Source organism: Clarias gariepinus, chromosome 2 (assembly GCF_024256425.1).
Source record: "Clarias gariepinus isolate MV-2021 ecotype Netherlands chromosome 2, CGAR_prim_01v2, whole genome shotgun sequence".
NCBI lineage: Eukaryota > Metazoa > Chordata > Actinopteri > Siluriformes > Clariidae > Clarias > Clarias gariepinus.
Window position 1 is genome coordinate 6,590,986 of NC_071101.1, and position 25,759 is coordinate 6,616,744.

Consider the following 25,759-nt stretch of genomic DNA (forward strand, 5'->3'; position numbering starts at 1 on the left):
TCCTCCGCCGTGCAGCGATGGGTGCCCGACATCGAAGCCGGGTGCTGGACGCTGTGCTGGGGTGTCGCTCCGAAGGCGGTGAGCCTTGAATAAGGGCTACTGGACGAAGGTGGGGGCCTCCACATGAGGCCTGCTGGTGTTGCTGGGACAGTGAGCTGGTGTTGCTGGGACACTGAGCAACTAGGGGGGTAGGAAACACAGGACAGCTAGAGACACAGAGGGGCTATGGCTAGAAGCATGCTAGTACTGTAACTGTACTATAAACTCAACATAGCATTTAGCTAATCATGCTCCTAGCCACACATACACCTAACTGCTTACCTGCTCTAGCTAACCACACGAACACAGGAGGACAGGACTGAATCAGCTCCACTAACACAGACACACAAAACATACACAGAGACATTGCCAATAAGAGAGCCCAAGCCAACACAACTAAAATCAAAGTACAAATTAAACAGATAACCAAACAAACCAAAATGCCCACATAACTGACAGTGGTATTACCAAAAATGCTCGACCCAGTTTCCCAGTCTAAACAGCTATTTATAGATTGGTTGATGGCTACCTCGGTTCAGGTGTGCACTGCATCACCTGACCGAGGTGCCTGCTGGGAAACTGAGTCGGCCAACAAAAACTACAAAATAAAAACAGTGACCTCTAGTGGAGGACCCTTACATAAATAATACATTCAAACACTTGAGTCACTATTTTCGACACTTTTCTCCTCCCCGCTGAACTGATATCACCACACAGCTGATTCAGTATTTATACAACATCTAAATCAACAACAATATAGATTATGAAATATTGGGTTTGTTTACGTTCTTAACCCTGCTATATCGATCTAATTATCTGAGAGGAGAATATCTCCTGAATAAATGAACCTCTCCTTGAAACTAGAAACTCATTCAGCTGTAATGTAGCGTTTCACTTTGATGTATAATTGGACAAAATAAATAAACTTTAAAGAAACTGAATCAAGAGAATAAATAATGTCCAGATCAGCACAACACTCCAAGTATGCATGTGATACATGTGCTAGATTTCAGTGTTTATTCATAAAAAAATTATAAAATAATATTCTAAATTGTATGCATCATATGCATCATAAATATGAATAAATATGAAGCTGAATCACTTTTTTATGAAAACAGGAGAAACCAATCAGCTGCATTTCACACTGCTGTGGTCACTGGTATAATGTGCAGCTAAAAAATGTAAAATTGTTTAAACTTTCCTTGTAATTTTGTTCAATAAGTGAAACTCATATTCTGTACTGATTACACAAGTGAAATATTTTAAGCAATTTTATTAGTTTTGATAATAATGACTTACAATTAAAAATCCAGTACCTCAAAATTTTACAATATTTCATGTTGACCTGATGGATGACTAAATGAGTCCGGTATCCGAGTTAATCTGGAAGTTGTGGATAACAGCTTGAAGATTCCTACACACTCCCATCAACTCAAACTTCTACATTTTAAATAGGAAACATGCTTCAGTTACATTGGTTTCACTGTCATTTTTAGGGGCGTCAATAATTGTGGTACATGTGTTTCTGTTAAAAATAATTATTTCTTCATGAGAGACATGATTTAATCTGAATTAATGCATTTTAAAGAAAGGTTGGATTTTTCTTTCTTTCCTTTTAGTGTACAATAAAGCTATTTCGCAAAAATGTGCAATTTTTCCAAAACCTTTTAACAAAACTTTAAAGGGGATTAACCTAGAGGTTGAGCTGGGCTTTTCTCGTCTTTTTATTCTAATCTTGTGTGTCCCTTTCCCGACTGATGCATGTCTGCCTCCTTGTCTCTTATCGCCGCTTAAATTTCTTTAGATTATGTTGCTTTTTGAGATCTTTTAGCATAATTCACTTTGTCAGACAGGTTTTATTTAAGTGATTTCTTGGTGCAACAGCTCTGGCAGTAATCAGGCCTGTGTGTGACACATGAAATTTAACTCAGCTTTTCAAAAATGTCCTTATTACAGGTAATTCATCATTTATTAACTTTTTCACATAGGGCCAGGTAAGTGTGGACATTTTTTTTTTCCATAACAAATTAAATCATTATTTTAAAAACCGCATTTTGTATTTACTTACTTTCTTTTGTGTAATATTACAACTTGTTTGATAATTTGCCCCATTTAAGTGTAACAAATATGCAAAAAAAATTGGTGGTGTATGAGGGCTGTAAAAGGATTTATATGACTCTCTCAAACACTGTCTCAGATATGACAAGATGGCCATTTTCCAGGCTTCTGGTTGGCCTACATGGTTTTACAGTTAGAGTATTATTGCCACAAACATTTAAATTAGCAATAAATTAATTTGATTATGCAGCAAGCTTAGAGGCTTTGTTTGCTTTGTTGGTTGGTGTCTGTGATGTTAAGTGTGTGTTTTCCTGGGACTAACTCACTCACCATAGACTGAGAGGTAAACACGGCTAATAAATTCTATCCTGACAAAGTCATCTTTCTTATTGGGTCTCACTGATAGCTGGCTGGTGTAGACTCCTGTATCATTAAGTCTCAGATCACGCAACACCAAGGAACAGTTCCTCTTACTCAGCTCCTTCAGGGTACACTTACATTAACTAATAATACATTTAGCACATTTTTCTTCATGTTGTGATTCAGAATAGAGTGTGCAGGGTGTCCAATGCATTTGTGTGATTTAAATTAAAAGTTATTATATGGATATGGAGCTTTACTCACTTTTTTCAACAGACTGCTATTATTTTGAACACCACTGTTTTAACACAGAAAAACCCCAACTTTGTCGCAGGCGGAAAACATGAAACAAACGTGTGCGTTCATATAATTTCAAATATACATCAAGATCATCAACAGGTAAATACATGTTCATCCAAGAGGTCACAAAAGACCCCAGAACAACATCCATAGAACTGCAGGCCTCACTTGCCTCAGTTAAGATGAGTGTTCATGACTCCACAATAAGAAAGAGAGTGGGGGGCAAAAATGGTTTGCATGGCAGAGTTCCAAGATGAAAACCACTGCTGAGCGAAAAGAACATAAAGGCTCATCTCAGGTTTGACAAAAAACATCTTGATGATCCCCAAGACTTTTGGGAAAATACTCTGTGGACTGACGACACAAAAGTTTAACTTTTGGAAGGTGTGTGTCCCATTCTGTATGGCGTAAAAGTAACACAGCGTTTCAGACAAAGAGCATCATACCAACTGTAAAATATGGTGGTGGTAGTGTGATGGTCTAAGGCTGTTTTGCTGCTTCAGGACCTGGAAGACTTGCTGTAATAAATGGAACCATGAATTCTTCTGTGTACCAAAATATCCTGAAGTAGAATGTCCAGCCATCTGTTTTTGACCTCAAGCTGAAGTTAACTTGGGTTCTGCAGCAGGACAATGATCTAAAGCACACCAGCAAGTCCATTTGTTAATGGTTGAAGAAAAACAAAATGAACTTTTGAGTGGCCTTGTAAACGTCCAATCGAGATGCTGTGGCATGACCTTCAAAAGGCGGTTCATGCTTAGAAACCCTCCAATGTGGCTGAATTACAACAATTCCCGAAGTTGAGTGGGTCAAAATTCCTCCACACCGCTCTAACAGACTCACTGCAAGTTATCAAAAACGCTTGATTGCAGTTGTTGCTGCTAAGGGTGCCCCAAGCAGTTATTAGGTTTAGGGGGCAAACACTTTTTCATAGAGGTCTATGTAGTTTTGGATTTTGTTTTCTTTTAAGATTAAAACCTTTCAAATATAAAATTAAAAATTAAATGGTGTGTTGTGTTATATTTGGCTAATATTTAAATTAGTTTGATGATGTAAACACATTAAAGTGTGACAAAAAAATAAGAATTCAGTAAGGGGTCAAACACTTTTTCACTCCACTGTACCTGACTCTCTCCAGTTACAGGTTGTTCTGAGAGAGCAGGTGCAACAGGTCCAGTGGCGGACTGGCCATCTGGAGCACCGGACGTTTTTCCGGTGGGCCGCTGGCCAATGTGGGCCGGCCTGGTCAAACCACTACTATGTTCTATACCACATTATGTATGTACAGTATGTTGCCCTTTAAGAGTTGTGAGGAGGAGAAAAGGAAGTAGGAGCTCAGCTGTGCTGCTCACCCTGAAACGCTCTATTGTTTTACCCGTTTCTTTACTTTTACTTTTTATTTTGCATTATAATTTTGTGACACTGAAAAAGGCTGATAAAGGTTTTGTGCTGAAACATCACAACCTGCAGTCAAACCACAGCCAGCGGTGCTGGACCAAGGACAGGAAGATCGTGAAGGACCTCAGCCACCCCAATAATGGACTGTTCTCTCTACATTCTGCTTCCACTCCCTGAAGGCCAACACAGAGAGACTGAGGAGGAGCTGCTCTCAATCATAAGACTAAACACTCTGATCAAACCAGCCTCATTACCCATCACAATGCAAATTACACATTAACGCACATTTTGTAAACCATGGAACTTTGTACTCTTCACATTCTTCACATTGTCTAGCTCATGGCGGGACATGTTTTATATATTCCAATTCCATATAAAAGTTTTTCTAAATCTTTCTACATTTATATATTTGTATAATATTTCCTTATTTCATACTTTATATTCTTATTTGAAAACTCTTATTTTCCTTATTTTCTTTTTATACTATTTTTAGGTCATCAGCGGTTGTATAACATATACATATATATCATTTCACATTATACTCTGTAAATTTGTATTTGATTTTGAAAGGGGAACTTACTCAATATTAGGCGGGTGGTCATAATGTTATGGCTGATGGTTGTATATGAAGCTCTATGTTTTAGTGGCATCTAGCGGTCAAATGATGTCATGGTTTAAACCGTCTAAACAACTTCTAAAACACCTCTCACGTGAACGAGCTGCTTTTTTCCCGCCAGTTATTTATCAGTAATAAAGATCACGTGCGACTACAATACTATCGTCCTTGACAATGACATCAAACACTGAAACTTGTGCTGATGTTAAAATGCAGCTTTAAGACTCTGAAGAAGTAAAAAAAAAAAAAACTGGATCCTACTGAGTTAGCGAAGGAGAGGTGTGTAAAAGGATCAGATCAATTGTCATGGATTTTTCATATCATATGTCATATATCAGATCCGGGGGGGCATAAAGTCTCTCTCTCTCTCATCTTAAACAGATGATTAAAACACATGGTGTAATGTGAAATAAATCATATATTTATTAAAATTATACTTATTAAAATTTTATCTAGCATAGATTTTAATGTTATTGTATATAATGAGGGAAGGACTTATCATTAATCTGGTTAATTGAATGAATGAAATAATTAATAAACATAAGTAAGTAAAAGCTTATATACATTTTAAAGAGAGCAGTATTAGTAGATCCATGGTTTATGATCATGGACTCCGTGCGTCATGGACGCGGCCTAGAGTTACGTGAACGCGCGTTCTGTTTTTGTGACGTCATTAACGAAATAGCGACAGTGTTTACTAAAAAACTTGATTAATTTACAGACGGGTTCGATCGGGTTTCACTGCTGTATATATATATTTTTTTTTTTCATGAGATTAATTTTAGACGGGTTGGAGTTTATATTGCGCCCCCTGCTGTATGCGGCTGGAGCTGCAGTCACCGCGGGACTTTATTATATTGTAAAGAAAACACCTGAGAGCACAGATATCACCAAAGGTCTCTCTCTCCCTCTCTCACATACACACACACACACTATATATATATATATATATATATATATTATTATTATTATTATTATTATATATGATTATTTCTGTATTTGTTAATGTTGTATTCAGACTCGGAGCAGAAAGCGTCCCCAGAAATTTCCTCATTGGATCTGAGTTCGGTATTTGATGTGGATGGAGTCAGACTCACACCCACTGACAGCACCACCCCTGAGGTACTCCCCAAACCACAATCACACGCTTACACTTACACATACTGTACTCTACACATTAGTGCAACATGATATAGAAATAATAATAATAATAATAATGGGACTCAATATCATTCAGGACATCCAGGGTTTTTTATTGGTTATAATTTCTATTTAGGTCTCACAGTGGTGTAGTGGTGAGCATTGTAGCCTCGCACCTCAATGGTTGAGGGTTCGATTCCCACCTTGGGGTCTGTGCGCATGGAGTTTGCATGTTTTCCCTGTACTCCAGTTTCCTCCCACAGTCCAAAGACATGCAGATTAGGCTAACGAACATTTCCCAAATTGCCTGGTGGGTGTGTGTGTCCTGCGATGGATTCACACCCTGTCCAGGCTGTACCCCGGAGGGGTAGGCTCCAGGTCTCCGCAACCCTGAATACAGGATAAAGTGGTATAGACGATGAGTGAGTGAGTGGACGTGTCTTGATGTAGTTGTGAATTTTAAGCACTTAAGGTTGAACCTTTTCTACTTTGTGGGTTTGTTTAAGGAAAAGGAACAAATGCACCAGTCTCATCATATATTAAAGGTCATATTCCTATGTGTTTCGTCAGTGTTATTATTGTGTGTGTGTTCCACAAAAAGATTTTATTATGTTTTGGCAATTGATGTGTCAAGTATTTAAAGGGCCTAAATGTGTCTAAAAAAAAAGGTCTCTCTGGCTGACGCTGAGCGGAAATACGCGGAAGCAATGGAGTCCAAAGCTCAGCTGGAGAGTGAGAAGTCTGAGCTGATGTCCAAGGTGGACCAACTGAAACTGGAACTCCAGGAGATGAAAAACAAGTTCTCTGAGATGCACAACAAGTGTGTTGGGGCAACAAAGATAAGTGAAAAATAAAACTCACATTTAAACTGTATTATAATGTGTTAGTGATTTAACATACTATTTTTGTTGTTGTTGTTGTTGTTGAACAGCACCTGGCGCAGTACATGCTCAAGGCCGCCAAGTCCTCTGCTGAAGAGCAGGAGAAAATGTTTAATTGGGACAGACACTCATTTTGGGTTAGCTTCTCTTTACGAAAGCACAAATGTTATTGTGACATGTCCCGTCTTTACATGTCTGGCGGTGTTTGTAGAAGTAAATAATATCAATAAGCGTTGGTTGTTGAACTTCTAGGCATCTCGGGCTGAACTTTCAAGGAAAAACCAAGCATTGCAGGCCACTAATGCTGAGCTGGTGACTGAGCAGACTGACCTGAAAGCTAAAGTGAACATACTGTTAGCATTAGTGCATGAACTGGAGCAAGAGCTCAATGAGACCACAGGGAAGTGTAATAAAATAAACTCAGTAAGTTACAAAAATTCTTACTGTATATTTAGCAGGTGCTTTGGGGCCTTGTGTTGTTGTTGTTGTTGTTGTTGCATAATGAGTTCCAGCACAGGCTTTGTGTTCTTGACTAAAATGAAATGCATTTTTACTACAAGATGCTCATTTGTTACTTGACTTGACTTGTTTTGTTTTAATTCAAGGTGCTGACATTTAAATAAACAAAATTGAAGTAGTCTAGATGTGAATATTAGCACAAAAATTTGAACCTCACCTGTTCCATGGCTGTTTTAGGAGAGCATGAAGGAGCAGGAATCTCCGCTTCTTCCATATTCACAGAATAATCTGATGATTTTAACAAACAACAAGGAGTTTCCAATGGTACAGTTTTCTTCTCATGAAGTCATAAGTGAAATTGTGACGACAACTGTGTGTAAAGCACGCTTTGGTTGTTGTACTTCCAGTATGAGGAAGCCTTTAAGTGGAATGCTCAATTGGATGAAGATGACCTTCAAGTGAAGTACCAGGTACACAATCTTCTATGCGACGTTAGGGAGCTTGAAGAAAAACTCTCTGATACGGAGAAGACGTGTGAAACTCTGAAGCAGGTATAAGGCAATCCTTGCATTACACCATTCCTTTGAAATGTAAACCGACATTTAGAAATTAAACTACTAATATGAGATGCTAGATGTTGTGATGCATGGACGTGGCTTGTTGTAGTTGCAAACATTAAGCCATCATTAATGAACCCTTATCTTCTCCATGACTGTGTTTTAGGAGAAAGAACAAGAACAGAAGGCTCACCATAACCTAAAGATCCAGCATGGAGCATTGATAATAGATTGCATCAAGATGCTAATTAAAGTAAGGTTTGCTCTCTATGAGTTATCTGTGCTATACAGTGCCATGTGCTAGTTGTTGGTCAAAAAAGTAAATACAAGACATCACATTTTCACACATCCATATTTTTTTTTTCCCCACAGGCCCATGGGATTGACACAGTGAGGCATATGGCATTGTGAACCACAGAGAATTACCAGGACTATGTTTAACACTTGAATATTCCCTTATGGGTGTGCAAATATGCCAAGACTTATAAACCACTGTGGCGATAAAGTGGGCGACTTGCCTCTGTCTGAGTCTGGGAGCTTGGGTATTTAATAGGGGCACTGGCCTCTGGTTTTAATAGCATGTAGCTTGGGGTGTCCTGTGGGCCTTTCAGGGTGCACTGGGAGCTTGGGTGTTTGTTAGGACTCTAGGAGTTTGGTTCCAAGCGCTGTAGGATGGCCTGTGGGCCTTTGAGGGACCTTGGAGCATTGTTTGTTTTACCACCTGTAGCCTCTGGTAGTTAGTGATTGAGACAGCATGACCACTAACATGCAGCTGCTTATTTTCAGATAAACAGAATATGAAATAGGTAAATAATAAAGATAAAGATCAGTTATTTTAGTAACTGGAATGTGTTTTTTTATTTACTTTATTATAAGTATATTAAGATTGATCAGATTTTACCAGCATTTTTATTAAAATTCTATTTCAGTTCAGTCTAAGGTACTATGGACTTTAGATCATTAATATGAAATTTTACCCATGATATTTGCATTCACATTTCCCTTAAATTACACAGTAAACCGAATTCATACTGTGACCACTCTCAAAAAGACGGGACCACAGGAATAGCCCAAAGCATTCACTGAGCATGACCCTGAAGCATGGGACTGGCCAGTCTTGCAGTGGTCTGCCTGCTACAGCTTCCTAATGGGGGAAAGCCAAGCTCGGTTCTTCAACATTTTGGTTGCACCTCTAAACAGCATCGATTTGAGTTCCTTTAGCATCTCTGGGACCCGTTTTGGGACCAGACGGCTGCTGGCAGAGCATGAACTAACGACCTCATCAAGCTTAATGTGCCACAACAGTTCACCACCTGACTAACAGAGAAGATAATGTAATGGGTCCACTGCCACCCTGTCAACATTTCTCACTGAGGCAGTCCAGCTTCCAGCATTTTTCTGTGGTTGTGGTCATAGGGAATTACAAGTTGCGACCTTACTTTTATACGCAGTTATTTGCGTTATTTTATTATCCCTTTTTATAAGTTACCACAAAGGTATTTTAATAAGAGTGCCCCCTAGCTGTACTGTAGACAAGTGGGACCTTCAAATGCTTTCTTTCCTACAAAACAACCGTCTATCACATGGTGAGGTAAAAAGCCTCTCCTCGGCTTGTTCTGGATGCTTACGTCTCAGGGGGCGCTTTTAGCCACATTGCTTTAGAATCATGAACTTCTGTAACTACAAAGTCACTTTAGTACACCTCTACAACATCTCTTCATTTCCACATGGTACTACCTTTCGAACTTGTTCTCTTTATTTCATTGTTTCATTCAATTCTCAGTTTTCTTAATATTATATTATTTTATTACATTTTCTTATATAGTTTTTTTTCCTGCATACTTACTCGGGTCACAGCGCCCCCCCCCCCTCGACATTACATATCATATTCATTCTTTAGATGTAATAAACATGACCTTTCAATCCTGAAACAGTTCATTAGTATATATACCACAGAACACCAGGACACGATATGTTGACTTTATATATGTAAAAAAAAAAAAAAAAACATGAAAGGAATGATTTGGAGACATTTGTGACAGTCATGCACAGATAAAAATTTAAAGTAGAACACAAAGGCGACAGACTACAGGCATGTGCCGATCACGAATTCTAAAATGTCTATTCCAACGTTTTGAAACACACCGTTGTTATGGTGGACATGTCAGTCGATAAGGTGGCTAAGATAACCGGAGATGCTAGCTCACCTAGCTAAGGTCAGTTAGCTGAAATACAGTATTGTAAAGTAGTGTATTTACTGTAAATACACAGTAATTAAAAGTGATCACTTTATAAACCACAATAAAAGGCTTAATCAGTTACAGTTATGACAGTATGATCCGTCCACCACACAAACAGAACAAGAGAGGGTGCCAATATTTATATTTATAAACATCCTCAATAGCCATATAGTGTGTTGAATAAATATTGTCACTTGATTCAACATTTTAGAATTGATTCTCGGCACAAACAAAACAGACTGATTCAGTAACCACAAAAAGGGTACGTTTACAAAGGGAGGACGTGACACGAATATCAAATCAATACCGTAAAAAACAAAATAAAATAACATGATGACCTGTGAGAGAGACAGAAAAGATTCATCTCTGAAAGGGGTGGGGGGGGGATTTGTACATTGTAATGCTGGATGTACGCTCATTACATTTTACTGCATGTTGCTGGCTCAAACCGGCAACCAAAAACCAAAAGTGAAAAGGAGACATATCCATATTAGAGAACTAGACAGGTCATTATAGACACAGTGACCTGAAGGTGGAGGACAATAAAAAAATAAAATTAACAGGGTTTAAAGATTAGCTCTTACCTCATCACATCATTATAGAGAATTACATTAAAATAAAATAAAAAAATCATTAGATTAACTAGATTAGACTCTTTAAGTGATGGGACAGGGACAGATTCATTCTGGACAGGAGTGTTTGCTTTTCAGAGGAAAAAAAAAAAAAAAAAAAAACTTTTCTGCCCCTTATGCTGACCAATATGTCATTATACAACTACCACTACCTATTGGGGCGGGCTGGACAATCATAACATGGGACACAAAACGTTGAAGCCATTAAACACATCACACCTTTCATTGTCCAGTGATGTAGCTATTACAGTGATTCGCTGACGATATTTCAACATTTGTCCCAAATAAAATAAAAAAAAAGTAAAAAAAAAAAAATTGTATATATATATAAAAAAAATAATAAATCAGTGAAGGAACAGAAACTGCTTTTGGGGAAAGAGGTAAAATCAAAGCGAATGTGTCCACTACGCTGTAACCAGGACACTAATATGGATATTTCTGATGTTATAAGAATGCGAGCCAGCGAGAGTTTCCACTTTTCAGAAAGCAACACAGACGTTTGCCGTTAAATTCAAAGAATTTAAATTGTGCATCATTTGGATAGCAATCAGAAAAATAAGTGTAAATGTGTGTGTGTGTGTGTATGTGTGTGCGGTTTCAGCTGAGGACGTGATCATGTTGGTCCATTTTTGGACACAAATGAGCTCTGACTTTATATCTTTTAGTGCACTTCTTTATCAAAGGCTCTCTCTCACACACACACACACACTCAACTGTAATCATCGACACATTTACACATGGTTTTCTGTTTGTCTTCCCCTGAGAATTCAGTCTCTCCCTGCGTCTCACTCGTACTCGGCAATGATCACCATCATCCCGACGCCAAACAGCATGGCGGCGACCTCCATCACCGACTGGCCCAGGCTCGCGCGCCCACTCAGCAGCTCTGGCAGCACCGTCACCGTGGCGATGTAGATGAAGCCGCCGGCCGTGAAGGGCAGGATCCAGGCGGTGGCGGCTGCACCCACTCCCTCGGCCAACAGGGAGCAGGCGGTGCCAGCTAACGCGCCGATGGCAGTGAGGAGCTGGAGACACATGGCCTAATGGTGGGGGGGTGGGGGGAGGCAAATAACATAGGGGAGAGGTCAAATGACCAGAATAGCGGTATTGAAATTTATACATTGATGATGTCATGGTTTGGTTCTAGGTGCTGAATTGGGTCCAAAAGCCAAGAGTGTGTGTGTGTAGCTATATATAATTTTTTACTTTGACATTTTTTCATTAAGTGTGGATCATAAAATAAAATTACCTGATAAAAACAATGTTCACATCCCGGTTACTTCTTAATATTAATGGAATAATCATAGATTATAATTGATAACTGGTGGAGTTCCTGTACATTTTCCATCAATTGTAATGAGTAAAAATCCCTAAAATACACCTCGTTGTAGGGATATGATTTGACGCCAACGAAAACTCCTGCACTCTGTACAAATCATTCATATGTGAAACTGAAAACCAGACAATTGTGCTCACTCTCATCTCTATTATAAATTTAAAAAATAGATTTTACCCAAACTCTATTACAGACTAGACACATAATTAAACTGACAACAACATGTCATTAAGATGATTTAAATCTTCAGGGCCTGTATTCACAAAGCTTCTTAAGCCTAAAAGTTGCTTCTAGTGATGAAATTCTAAGAAAATTCTTAGAATTATGACATTTACTTAGAATTTTGTTTAGGACTAAATATTAGTAAAGGTAAAAATGATTCACAAAACATCTTCGCCCTGAAAACAGCTCAGAAGGTAAAAAGTGTTAAAGAGGTGGACTTTTAAGAGTTTTTATAGCAGAGGACAAAATGGCAAAAAGAAGAAATATTCTCCAAACACTGAACATAAAGCTAAAAGTAAACACTGCTCTTTTGTCCAATTTGGTTTTCTTGTTCTTTTACTTCCTTCCATCTCTCTTGAATTGTTGGCTAAATACCATTCAAAAGTGCAACTTAAACAGACTGTCCTGTAATAATGTAAACTGGTAAAAGCTGAGCCATTTTGCTCCCATCAATCTAAAGTGGATTACAAAGAATAAAATGATTACAGGTAAATAAATGTAAGAACTAAAATATAGTAACTACTGTATGGAAATTGGTTGCTTCAAAAAGTAGACATGTTGGGCTGTTTAACTTATTAAATAAGATATTTATCCTATAACAGAAACTTTGTATAAAGTAGCCCGTTGTCATGATTATATGATTTCTTTATATACAAACTTTTATGATTTCACTGTCTGTTCTAGTATCATATATTCTCTTTCCACAAAGAGCACATTTTAAGACCTTTACAGATTTTCATCCATCAATCACAGTCCTTGAACCACACCCCCTCACTAAGATAAAGGTACTTACTCACTTACTAAAGGTTTTTATAATTTTTTTACTCAGGGTTGCTCTGAGAAGTTTTCTAAATCACTTTTAGTCTAGGACTCCCAGCTAGGACTTTTTAAGCTGAGATAGAATTTATCTGAGAGAATTCTAAGAAGCTTTGTCAATACGGGCCCTGGCCTTTAAAAACTCCAAAGTTGACCAATCAGAACACTGAATTTGTGCACCTTCTTCTTGGTGCATCCTGATTGGACGAGGATGGCGAAGTCTCCGATCTCGTGAGGCACCTCGTGCAGAAGGATGGTGATGGTGGTTACCACGCCAACGGCAGGACCAACCAGGAAAGAGGCGCCGATGGCCAGTCCGTCCGTGAAATTGTGGGTGAAATCGGCTGCCAGGTTCAGATAACCTGATACTTTAATATCTACAGAGAGAGTGAGAAAGAGAGAGAAAGAGAGAGAGAGAGAGGAATTATGATGTCATCACAACAAGAAAGGTAAAACTGGTACTTAACCTCAACTTCGCTGTTGAAGCTTCAGCGTCTCTTACCTGAGCTGTCCTCTTTTGCTTTTTTCCCCTTTTTGTCCTTTTTCTGATCTTTTTTCCCTCCTTCCTTCTTCTCCTGCTCCTCCCCGTCACTGTCCTTGCATTTCGAAGAACCTGCAAAGACAAAATATAACCTTCATTCGTGTTCTGCAAACATTCTGCACTTCTTAAACAAGAAGATTTCTCCTGTGGTCGAATCTTACCGTGCGAGTGCGAGTGTGAATGCGAGTGCCCTCCTTTTAGCAGACGCACAAACTTCTCCACCACCAGGAACGCCACGATGCCTCCCAGGACCCACAGACCCACAGACATCATGTGATCATGTGCAGCACCTAAACACACACACAAACATTGTGAGATGATCTCCTTCACTATCAGACTCATCCTTTTTGTTTTCTTTTTTCCTTATACATACCATGAGAATGGCCATGTGACTCATCGTGGCCGGCTGATTCGTCCTTATTTCCATGGTGAGAGTGAGGTGCTGGATTGAAGGGACATCGAGAGGAAATAAAACAGAAAAAAAAAAAAAAGGGTGAAATTAGTCTCCCAAGCAGGTGAGTCAGCAAAAATCTGATGGATTGTGTCCAGGTTGCCCTCCTGTGTGTGTTACTAACTAACCCAGCGCGTGAGGGATGAGGTGCAGGAAGGCGTCCCCCAGCAGCCCCCCCGACGCAAAGCTCAGCAGGATCTTCAGCAGGTTCTGGTGCTGATCCGAGTTCGACTGCACCGGGATGAGGAAGAGGATGAGGAACGGCGCCGCACTGATCAGCAACGTCGCTCCCACTGCCTGCAAAATGTTGATGTTGAAAAATGAAAATCGATTCTATCGTTTTAAAATATTGTAGATTCAATTCACTGGACACATCTCTCAGCTCTAGTTTAAACATGACCGTCTTTCATCTTTCAATCGTTTCTGTCTCATTGACACGGGTGTTAAAACTGCACCTCTGCTGACATCTAGTGGTTGACTCTTCTTACTGCAACTTTTACATGATGCATTATTTCATTTATTTACTTCGTCACACTGTTTTTCTCACTCACTCAAGAATTTTAGACATTCTGGAGTTTTCTATAACAGCAGGCTTGAACAAAAGCACAGCAGCAGCAGCGGCAGGACATTATAGGTTTATAATAATGTGCTTGTTCTAATACATTATGGTTTCTATAGTAACGGCTCACTCACACACACGTGTACGTGTAAGATACGGTTAGGTTTAGTGCAACCTTGTTTAAGGTTCATTGAATGAGTCTCCAGTGTGAACGCTGACTGTTATTGATATTCTTACCTGCATCCACAACTGCACGGAGTCACGGCTCTCAGCCTGCGACTGTTTGACAGAGCTGTGTTTGTGGGAGTGTCCGTGTTCGTGCGAGTGGCCATGGTCATGTCCATGGGTGTGTCCGTGATCGTGGGTGTGTTCATGGGCGTGTCCATGATCATGTCCATGATCGTGAGCTTGTTCCTGAGCGGATTCATGATTGTCAGCATGATCATGCTCGTGGGCGTGGCCCTGGTGGAGCTCCTCCTCCTCTTCCCCAGCAGGCATATTTGCCTCTGCGCTCCATTTGCTCGCACCGTGAAACATCTTCACATCCCCATCATGGTGATGTCCATGATCGTGATCATGGTGATGTCCATGATCGTGACCATGGTGATGCCCATGATGGTGGTCATGATGATGCCCATGATGGTGCCCGTGATGGTGTCCATGGTGATGCCCATGGTGATGTCCGTGTCCGTGCCCGTGGTGATGCCCGTGGTCACATGACAGCACTGCTAAACCAAACACCAGCAGCAGCGCACACACATACAGGGCCCTCATCTCACCTGGAAGGGGAAAAAAAATAAAAACACTTTATTTAATGTCTCGTCAAGCTATGGGTCAGAAGGTTCCAGGTTCAAACCCCAGAACCATCAAAAAAAATTTTTTTGGGGGGGGCCCTTATCCAAGGCCGTTAACGCTCAACTCCCAGATGTATACAGTGGTAGCTCAGCATACGAATTATGCAAATAATTTTCGCCCTAAGAACTGAAATATCGCAAAAATTATATATCTTGACACGCGAGCGAACATATAGCATCGAACGGAGCTCCGACAAAGTTCTGCATACATCCAGCAATACTTTTTAGAGATTTTATATTCATTTGTGTACGATTCAAAACCTCTTTACTTTAGTGGAAAGCCAAGCGAGCTTACATATTGTTTTGTTTTTTCGTGTAAGATTTTAATGGAGATACAGTACCATGGGTATCAAGAATGTTATGGAGGACGGTAGCAAGAGGAAAAGGGAGTCTCTTTCAGTTTGTTTTTTAAAGCACACAGTGCCAAGAGGTATCATAAATTAAGGTTCAGTGAGGTTTAATGTCTAGTTATTTCATATTTTAGTTCATTTACATTCGCACATCTTTTCTAAACGCTTTGATTGTTTTTAAATGCAAAAATATGATTATAGTATTGGAAATTCGTAATATTTTTGGGTGGCTGAAACGGATTATTTGCATATACATTATTTACTATGGGAAAATGTGCTTCACAATACGAAATTTCACCTTAAGAACTCGCCTCCAGAGCAGATTAAATTCGTATGCCAAGGTGCCAGTGTATATTTTGGGTGCATTCAATGCATGTCTGCCAAATGCTGTAATGTAAATGTAAATAACCCCGATAAGGATGTACATGTTTAATTACCAACTGGCAACCCCTGAGCTCGGAGGGTGAGTAAATACTGCAGTGTTTAATGAGCAAGGTGTGGAAATGCAAACTGTCCACGGAGCTCAACCTAGTGCAGGAGATCTCCAGAGTGAAAATCACATACGAATGAATACGAATTTCTCTAAGAAGTATTGCTGAGTCGCTGTCTGAGCAATATCACCTGGTGTATCAGTGAACAGAAACTGATTATAAACCTGCGCAAAAAAGTGGGACATTTCATCCATACTCAAAATACTCCCACTGATGGATATACGACTGCACTGTGTAGGGCACTTAAAGGAAGTGCACATCCATTGGGAACACAGCCTCAGAGAGTTAAAGAGCTTCCTCTAAACATTTATTTGCTTTATTTATTCATTCATTCATTGCTTTTACACTGACCTGCACTGGACACAAAGACAAAACAAGCATTGTTAAATGATATACCTGTGAATAACACTCCTACATTTACTTCTGTAGTTATACAGAGATGTGTAAGCACTGCTGAAGAGTAAACAATGAGAAACTAATGCACAAAACTAGCCGGCTAGCATGCTAGCTATGTACATGTTGCATAAATACACACAGAAATAAAAAGCTTTGTGTGTTTGTTAGTTTTTTCTTTGCTGTATAATGTAATAAAACACGACATAATGATATACTCACCTCCTCTCCGGAATGTGCCCTGTGTTAATCTGTATTAATTAATGGATTTTAGTCTGAACTCTGGGGCTGCAGCTCATCTGATGCACTCTGCGCCTCTGTCTCTAACCGACGTGGCGTTCAATCCGGCCGCCGATCTCGCGAGACCTCGCGCGTGATGGGGCACGTGACGTGACTTCAGCGCGCGCCACAATATGCGCGCTTTTTGAATCCTGACGCTGAGGCGTTGCATTGATAACACAGTTTTATCTGTTTGAGGGATAATTGTTAGCTTTAAGTAAATAAAATATTTTTAAAAAACTTTATGAAGTTTGAAAGGTTAAAGCTAAAAAAAAAAGAATCTGATCAGCTTTAATGTAATCATGTCTGCCTAACTTGTTAATACAAAGAAATAAAAAAATAATTGTAAGGTTGTGTATATTACACCTTCTTTACGCTAAGCTGTACTTTCTTCGTTGTCAGTCAAATACACTCTGGAGAGTGAATCTCAGATAGGTAATCGGAAAAAGTAGATCTAGTAATTCAATTCAATTCAATTTTATTTGTATAGCGCTTTTAGCAATTTTCATTGCCGCAAAGCAGCTTTACATAGTCAAAAGAATTATTTAGGTTTGTATGAAATGTGAATTTGTATGGATCAAAATGGTCAGTTTGTCCCTGGTGAGCAAGCCGAGGGCGACAGTGGCAAGGAAAAACTCCCTGAGATGGTAATAGGAAGAAACCTTGAGAGGAACCAGACTCAACAGGGAACCCATCCTCATTTGGGTGAAACAGAAAGCAGTAAATGATCTGCATTTATACAGTGTGTAGGGTGGGAGGCAGTTCAGCTATAATAGCTGATGTTAATTGAATTATCTAGTAAAGATACAACTTTAGCCTTAAAACGACTCCAGCGCATTAAAATTCACTTATACCACTTCAGCGCTGTTATTTCAGTGAAAATATGAACTAATCCCAGTAAAAAATATCCACTTTATCTTTTCTAATTAATATCTATTGATGCAGATGTTTGTTTACATTGAGACAGTAGTGGGACATTAGTAGATTATTTTAAAGTAAATTATTAAATCCAGTTCATAACATCACTTTTACTCAACATTTAGATTTCACTTATGGTGCAGGTTAAACTTCAGGCCGAGATTCATTAAATTCTGTCTAGTAGATGATTGAAGATGCGCCCACAGTTTGATGCAAGCACAGTATGCTGTCAAAATTTTCGGTTCATAATCTGGGACCTAGTTGCTCATAACTTTACTTTTACACAACATTGGCACAGGTTTGACTTCAAGCTGATACCGAAGGAATTGCAAAGTTTCTTTAAATTATGTTTTTGATGCTTTGACAAAATCTGGATAGACATACAGACAGAAAATGTTCTGAGACTGGTTTTGGGTTCTCCAATGTACAGACAAAACCTTTCTTTTTCTTTTTTTTAATAGATAACCTTAAATATTGAAATGAACACGAAGTTAAATGTTAATTTAAAGTAAAAAAAAACTGTTTAATTAAACTAAATCTGTATTTAGATTTATTTATGTACAAGGGGTTTACCAACAGTATGTAATTAATTACATTTATTGACTTGACCCATAAAGTTCTATTAAAATTGAACAAATGATATTCTACAAATAATTAATTAAAAGAACTGAAAGATAATAACAACAAACTTTGCAATAATAAAATGCTAACTGAGTGTATATGAGCTAACTACTCCAACTCCTTGTGATAAACAATGTTTTCTGTTTGTCCATTTGATGTGTACAGTATGTATTAAACAAAATTATGTGCCCATTCTTGAGAATGGAACATACAATTTACCATAGGATTTTCCAAGTTGATTCTGACAACTTCAAAAGATTGCCCCTGAGCTTTAGTCATGGTCATGAAAAAGGTGAGGCAAACTTAAAATGTAATGTGTTTAAAGTCAAGTGGCATGTCGCTCGGTATAAGTAGGATACAATTTTTTTGGGGATTTTGTTGACGTTTAAATTTTTTGGATCATAAATTGCACGTTCCAAAGGCTTTGTCTTGGAATTTTGTTGGTTTAAATATTAGATGAATGTATCATTAGCACATTTTTTAATTCTACACAGTGGTTTTTGCTTAGAAGTACAATCAAAAATGATTTCCCACAAAAGCTATAGTTTGCTTGGTCATTCTGTGTAGTGATTATTTTTTACCATAATATCAACCAATTACCAAACTGAATTCTGCTCAGCTATGAGAAATCCTAACATAAACCACACACTTACTCAATCCAAAAAACCAAAGAATGTTCTCAGAGCTTGGAAATCCTGTTCAGAAAGAAAAGACAATAGTTTTTTAAGAGCATTTCCCAGTGCATGTTTGTAAGAGTCCTTGGATATAAAATAAGTTAATTTTAATCTCTTCCTCTCTTTCTTGTTGATCTCATATTAATGTGTTAAACCTTCCATGCTATAAACTTCCTGTCTCCTCTTGATTCTGATATTAAGGTGCTAACGCTCTCTTTCTCTCTCTCGAGCTACCACTTCCTGGTTTGTCTCAGGACGGACATCTGTACAACTTCTGTGTATGACTAAGGCTTGTAATAAAAATTCCAATCTTTTGCTTTAAAATGTGGCCAAAAGTATTAATCCAAAAGTGAAATTCAATGTTTAAATGACATTTTAACATTTTTAAAATGCTGGAGAAGGCTTTATGGAGTGGTTTTGAACCACCTTAACCAAAAACGCAGTTCTGGACAGAAATACATGCTGTGATCTTGCATAAGGTTGTTGAGATAATGACATAGGAAGTGTTGGCTGGAACTAAAGGTAAATGCATTTGAGTAAAATCTGAGTTTGCGACATTTTATTTTATTTTCATTGCCAGCCAATGTGTTTCTTTTAAAAGATTAAATATATATGCTCCAGGAACAACAACTTTCATTAGATCAAGTACATATGGACACAAAAGTTATACTCAAGGCTTAAGGATGTGGATAAGAAGATGTACAGAGTCAACACTGTTAAGGTCATTGCAGCCATTTGTGTGATGCTCCTCACATCCAGTAGAGAGCACAATCCTCAGAACTACATTACTTCTATAACTTTAAACTCATTACATCCTGGACTATAAGATTTGTCTATCATATCATATTATATCATATCATATTAAAGCCTGATTATAGCCTTTGCTATAATTTTGAACTATCCTGTTTTTCTCCCTGGACTGTGTCCTGCCTATTGCCTTTGCTTTTGTCTGGCTTTGGGAAAATTGGCTTTGAATTGAAGACATTGGCTTTTTTGTACATGTTCCTGGCCTGTTCTTTTTTTTTTTTTTTTTTTGGCTGTAAAACAGCTAAAATCTTCTACTTAAAAAATCATTTCTGGAAAAATATTATAGAGTGACTGTACTGTCTAATTTAGCTTACAAGGTATTAGAAGGAAGGATCAGAGGCGCGGTATAGGGTGCACTGGTTTATAAATGATTTACAAACTAATTATAAATGTGATTTTCAATTTTTTAGATATATTTTGAGGGCTTTTAACCAAGAAAAGTAAAACATTAATTACATTATTATATGACAACTTACATACATGAACATTGGACATATTTGAAAAAAAAAACACAAATGCTAAATAATATAAATGTACGTATATAATGTTATCATTGCTTACATTATTTTAATTAAAGGTCTTGGAATAATTGTTTATATTTATTTTTCAGTTTGCTTTACTAGAAATTTTAAAGATAATGCAACTTCTGATTAATAAATATAAATAAACAAACAAATGACTGAATGATGATTAACCAACAATTAAACAAAAATCAATAAGATCAAAAGGGAATTATATAAAATCTAAAATGTAAAAATCTGTAGTGGTGATACGTCTTCCCTTTTTTTTCTTAAACCCCATCTTCTACCCGCTGTCCAGCTAGTCCGTTGCTGACCCTCTGTCTCTGTCTCCCAGGAACCCCGCTTCAAGTTCAGCCCATTACTCCTCCGCACACACACACACCCACAAGCACAGACACACACACGTCCTATGACCCTTAAGCCGCGGGCGGGAAGACTGCCTTTTGTCTCTATGATAAGCAGGCCAATTCAATATCGCTCGATTCCATTACAGACATCTGCATATCGAGCATCTGCTCCCCAAATCACATTTGTCTGACTCTAAAACCCCCAAGTGACCCAGTGTGACCCCGGAACCCCTCCCCTGACCCCAGACCCCTTACACTTATTTTTTCTCTCAAAAAATGGCTAGGAACAGATCGGCCCGAGTTCAAGGTAAAGGTCCTTTCCCTTTCTCTGTGTGTTCGTAATCGTATGCGCTGCTTTTTTTGCTGTCTTTTACTATTTCTGTTCACACGCACACAAACACAGGCGCTGGCCACCCGTGTAAAAGACTAACTGGGGTTTGGCGAGGGGGGTGAAGGGGTGAAAGAGGCTATAATTTGGGATTGTCTGTTAACTTTTTGTTTGCTGGATCCTAAACGTTTTCCCGCTTTCCTGAGAGTCACGTCTGTTTCGGATCTTTGTGTAAAGAGGTTAAAGCAACAAGGAAGTTTTACAGAGCAAGTCAAGTGCGAGTCTTTTAAAAACGAAAAGTTTTTGCATTGTATTAGGAGAAAAAAAAGCTAGACATAAAATATGTTTTTTTTATTGCACAATAGGAAACAGGAAGATATTTTAGTAAAAACCTAAGTCATGTGGTGTGATGAAACAGATGTACTGTTGCCATGGTAAAATTTATTATTTTTCTATAAAAGCCTGTAACCAAGTGTTTTATTTCCCTTATTTCACAGCAATTAAACAACAAGTTGCCCTTTTTACAAGGACAATACTGCTCAAAATCTTGAGCAGTATTGCTCAATTGATCGCTTTTAACAATGGCCATTTTCACAAACCATCTTTACAGAATTTTAAAAATCTTTAAAACTCCATGAGATAGAATGCAATAGGAAGAAATTTTGAGAGGAACCAGACATTTGGGTGATAACAGATAGTATAAACAGATAGGATCATAAATCAGTCATCAGTTTTGACTTCGCGTTAGTGAGCTGGTACAAAAACACAAAAAAGATTTCCAAACATTACTTTTCCAACAACAAAAAATATTTCACAAGATAACTCAATGAACCTTTATGAGTGAGTATAAAATAAGCATCAAGGAAAAAAGAAAGATGTATAGATAGTAGATTACCAGTATAGCCTTTTACATTTTTGATTTTATATAATTTCCATGATATTTTTGATTTTATGTGTAATCGTCATTTATTTATTCATTCATCATAAGTAGCAAAAGTTGATTTATCTTTATGTATCTTTTATAAATAAGTAAACTGGATAACTATATAAACTATATATATAAACTGTATAATATATATGTGATATATATATATATATATATATATATATATATATATATATATATATATATATATATTTCAATTAATCAAATTAAAACTAAATCCTTGAATTAAAAAAAAATGTAAACAACAATAACTTTATACTTCATATCCACTAAAGTACGCACCATACATTCTTAATCTATGTAAATTAGCCTAAATATATCTTCTAAATCACTTTAAATGAGCTGTCACTATAAAAAAATTACCTTTTAAGATAAATACATTAATATGGAACGATACATGAATATGGTTTTGTGCTGTGAGATCTTTAAACATTTTTTTGGCTACTTACTGTAAGTCACAATCAAATGACGATATGAATAGAACATGATCTGCCTGAGTGACTGAAGGTTCCACATGTCCCACAGTCCAGATGGTTTAAATGGTAAAAACTCCCTTTATTTCTCTATATAATCCTTGCTACACTAATGCACTTAGTGTTTCACTAGTGCTTGGACACCATCAAGGTAGAACGCCAGAGCCATGATTGGACTGCCTGCTTCACGTCTGAAATGCTGGTCTCCCAAGAACTAATTTAATGGCAAAAAGATGTGGAAATGGATCCACTCACCAAACGTTTACTGCAGTGAGCTCCGAGCCACCTCGGCCAGGATCATCATTTATGGACGTACTTTATGCCTTCTTTAAATCATTTGCACCTTTTAAATGTTTTACTGTGGCTAAGAGTCTCATCACCATACTGTGCTTTTGTAAATGTTTTATGTTTATACCATAAATTTCATCAAAACAAGATGCACATCAGAGCCAGTTCATGGTATTGCTTTTTCTCAGCAGATAAGCCAATCAGAACTTATCCAGAGTGACTTTACGTGCATAAATAAAAGTTCTATTACTGAATATATACTGATCCTGGTTCAGTAAGTCAAACACTACTAATTCCACTACTATTTTTGTACTTCAGGAAGAGAAAGACCTTTAGACATGGTTTGTAGACCGCCAGGGGCTCAGTGGCTATTTGGATATTAACAGGAAGAGTCTTAAAGCATGCCGTCCTTGTTCTGTAAGGTGCAGCGCAGGAAGTGAGAGTGCTTTGAGGTAGGTGGGTGATCTGTTTTGGGGTTGTAGGTGAAAATCAGTGTTTTATATCTGATACATCTGCTACAGGAAGTCAGTAGAGGGAGAGGAGTGATGGGATATTTGGGAGAATTTACAAAGTGTTGTTTGACTGCATTAAACAAGGTGACACGGAATAACGGGAATTTCAAGAATGTATTCGTACAGGAGGATGCCATCTAAAGGACGTAATTTTTAAAAAATTATAAGTTCCATCAATGTTTCGTAAACGGCAAGTTTTAGGTTTCAATTACTATGAATAAAACTTATTTCTTTTATCACTTCTAGTTTTATTGGATTGTAAAAAAGTTCCCGTTTTTTTGTGTCACCTTGTAGTTTGGTTGCAGAGATCTAATGACTCTCAGATGGAACTGAGGTAATGACCCGTGTGGATAGAAATGGAGAAATTCTTCAGGTGTTGAGCAGCAAAAAAAAATATGCAAATATAAAGTAGGGACAGAACAGTATATAAATAAAAAAGAAGACAAATAAAAAAAACAATACAATAGGTACAATTCCAAATGAATTGCACTAGGTAATAATAATAATAATAATAATAATAATAATAATCATCATCATCATCATTATTATTATAAAACAATACAATAGGTACAATTCCAAATTAATTGCACTAGGTAATAATATAGGTAATGCACAATTAAAAATGGTGTTATTGCACAGTATATATTAAACAAACATTTAAGATAATGTAGATATTGTACCTATATTGTAAAAGTTAAGATATTGCACCAACAGTATATAACAGTAATAACAGTAACAGTAATAACAGTGTGCGCATTACGCTGAGTGGTTCACTTAGAGCAGCTCTGATTGTATACAGTCTAATAGCAGCAGGGAGAAAAGACCTTTGTTATCGTTCCTTCAGACCCTTATAATGTAACAATCTGTCACTGCTGCTCAGAGATGAACCTGTTTCATACGGGGGGTGAAAGTCATTCTCCAGCAATGATGATAGCTTAGCTACCATCCTCCTTTCTCCTCCTACTATCCTTCTGTACAGTGTCCAGGGGAATCCCCAGAACTGAGCTGACCTTCTTTATCAGCCTGTCCAGTCCGCTTCACCAGCAAACAACTCCATAGAAGACGGCTGAGGCCACCACAAGCGGTGTTCCGTAGTGCTCCTTGCACTCCAAAAGACCGCAGTCTTCTCAACAGATCGAGTCTGCTCTGTTCTTTCTATAAACTGTGACTGCGTTGTCCATTCAGTCCAGCTTGCTGTATTTGTAAGAGTCCACTCTCTCAATGTCCTTTCCCTGAATGTTGACTAGGGATAGAGAAGTGTGTCCCTGTGGAAGTCCACCTCCAGTTCTTTGGTCTTCACGGCATTTATCTGGACGCAGCTCTATTGGCGATGTTAGCATGTTAGATGAGCAACGTCAGAATATTTAGCATGATTAAAACTCCAGCAGTGATGATGTATTAGTTATATATATATATATATATATGCTTAATTAAAGAGATCAAATTAATCAAATTCATAATAAACCTCTTTAAAGATGTTGATAAAAACCTGTGTAATGTCTTCAGTGGAATTCAGTGAGAAATAACTTAAGTGTAACAGACAGATTGCTGTTTTAGGAGAATTGCTCATAGGATAGGGATTTTATATCAACCACTAAATCAGTTAGAGCGAGGTGTTCTTCTTTCTTCTGGACCTCAAGAAATGCAGCCGACTAACTGCGGATGAAGGGCCTTAATCACGGGTCCAACAGCGGCATCACGATGTCATCTGGGCTCGAACCGGGGCTCGATCCCTTCCTTGATGCCTTGCCAGAGGTACAGGAGAGGATAAAACCCTCAGGTCTGTAAACACAATGTCTGTACTGTGTCTGTGTCCCTAAAGCCTCCAGTTATGGAACAATTTATCAGTGAATGTTCATGGACGTCCACTTTACATAATCTGAATCTTTTATACTGTATGTTAGTAATTAATCATGATTTAAAAATAATAAAGATTAAATCTCATGTTCTTTTTATTTTATTAATTCTGTCTTTATTGTTTTTTTGGCAGTACATTCATAAACTTTAGTACAGAACACCTCATCTATTCTATGTTCCCTTTGTCTCAGGGGTTAAAGCACTAAACATATTGATAAGTGGTACAAGAACTAAACCGGAATAATAGATATAAAAAAATAACTAACAAATAAATAAATACAGAGAACTTCCTATTGTAAAAATCATTATGAGGTCATCAACAACATCTTCACATTTAGGTCCTTATTTAATTATTCCATTTTCCAATTTTCTATTTTAAATGAAATATTTATACGTCTTTTGCAAGCAATTGACAAGCCAATCTATTTCTTCCATGTCCCAATAAAACTCTTTTACCAGAACTAACTCAAATATATATATTACTGATGGAAAAAG

The 25,759-nt window shown here is 37.8% G+C and overlaps 2 protein-coding genes across 2 annotated transcripts; one reads left to right on the forward strand and one right to left on the reverse strand.

Moving 5' to 3' along the window:
- The first annotated feature begins 7,509 nt into the window (after positions 1 to 7,509).
- Positions 7,510 to 8,295, forward strand: LOC128545721 (leucine-rich repeat flightless-interacting protein 1-like). Its single transcript, XM_053516264.1, has 4 exons — positions 7,510 to 7,575; positions 7,659 to 7,802; positions 7,975 to 8,061; positions 8,181 to 8,295. The coding sequence occupies exons 1-4, from the start codon at positions 7,543 to 7,545 to the stop codon at positions 8,217 to 8,219; spliced, it is 303 nt and encodes a 100-aa protein (XP_053372239.1). The 5' UTR covers positions 7,510 to 7,542; the 3' UTR covers positions 8,220 to 8,295.
- Positions 8,296 to 10,173: 1,878 nt separating this feature from the next.
- slc39a7 (solute carrier family 39 member 7) lies at positions 10,174 to 17,013 on the reverse strand. Its single transcript, XM_053510684.1, has 8 exons — positions 16,916 to 17,013; positions 14,843 to 15,384; positions 14,175 to 14,343; positions 13,969 to 14,037; positions 13,757 to 13,885; positions 13,557 to 13,667; positions 13,235 to 13,431; positions 10,174 to 11,720 (listed from the first exon to the last, which is right to left on the reverse strand). The coding sequence occupies exons 2-8, from the start codon at positions 15,377 to 15,379 to the stop codon at positions 11,466 to 11,468; spliced, it is 1,467 nt and encodes a 488-aa protein (XP_053366659.1). The 5' UTR covers positions 15,380 to 15,384; positions 16,916 to 17,013; the 3' UTR covers positions 10,174 to 11,465.
- Between the last annotated feature and the right edge of the window lie 8,746 nt (positions 17,014 to 25,759).

Coding starts and splice junctions, on each gene's coding strand:
- LOC128545721 (XM_053516264.1), top strand. CDS start 7,543: ATGATTTTAACAAACAACAAGGAGTTTCCAATG. Junction 7,576..7,658: donor ACAACAAGGAGTTTCCAATG/GTACAGTTTTCT, acceptor TTGTACTTCCAG/TATGAGGAAGCCTTTAAGTG. Junction 8,062..8,180: donor GCATCAAGATGCTAATTAAA/GTAAGGTTTGCT, acceptor TTTTCCCCACAG/GCCCATGGGATTGACACAGT.
- slc39a7 (XM_053510684.1), bottom strand. CDS start 15,379: ATGAGGGCCCTGTATGTGTGTGCGCTGCTGCTGGTGTTTGGTTTAGCA. Junction 14,038..14,174: donor CCTCATCCCTCACGCGCTGG/GTTAGTTAGTAA, acceptor CCTTCAATCCAG/CACCTCACTCTCACCATGGA. Junction 13,432..13,556: donor AGCAAAAGAGGACAGCTCAG/GTAAGAGACGCT, acceptor CTCTCTCTGTAG/ATATTAAAGTATCAGGTTAT.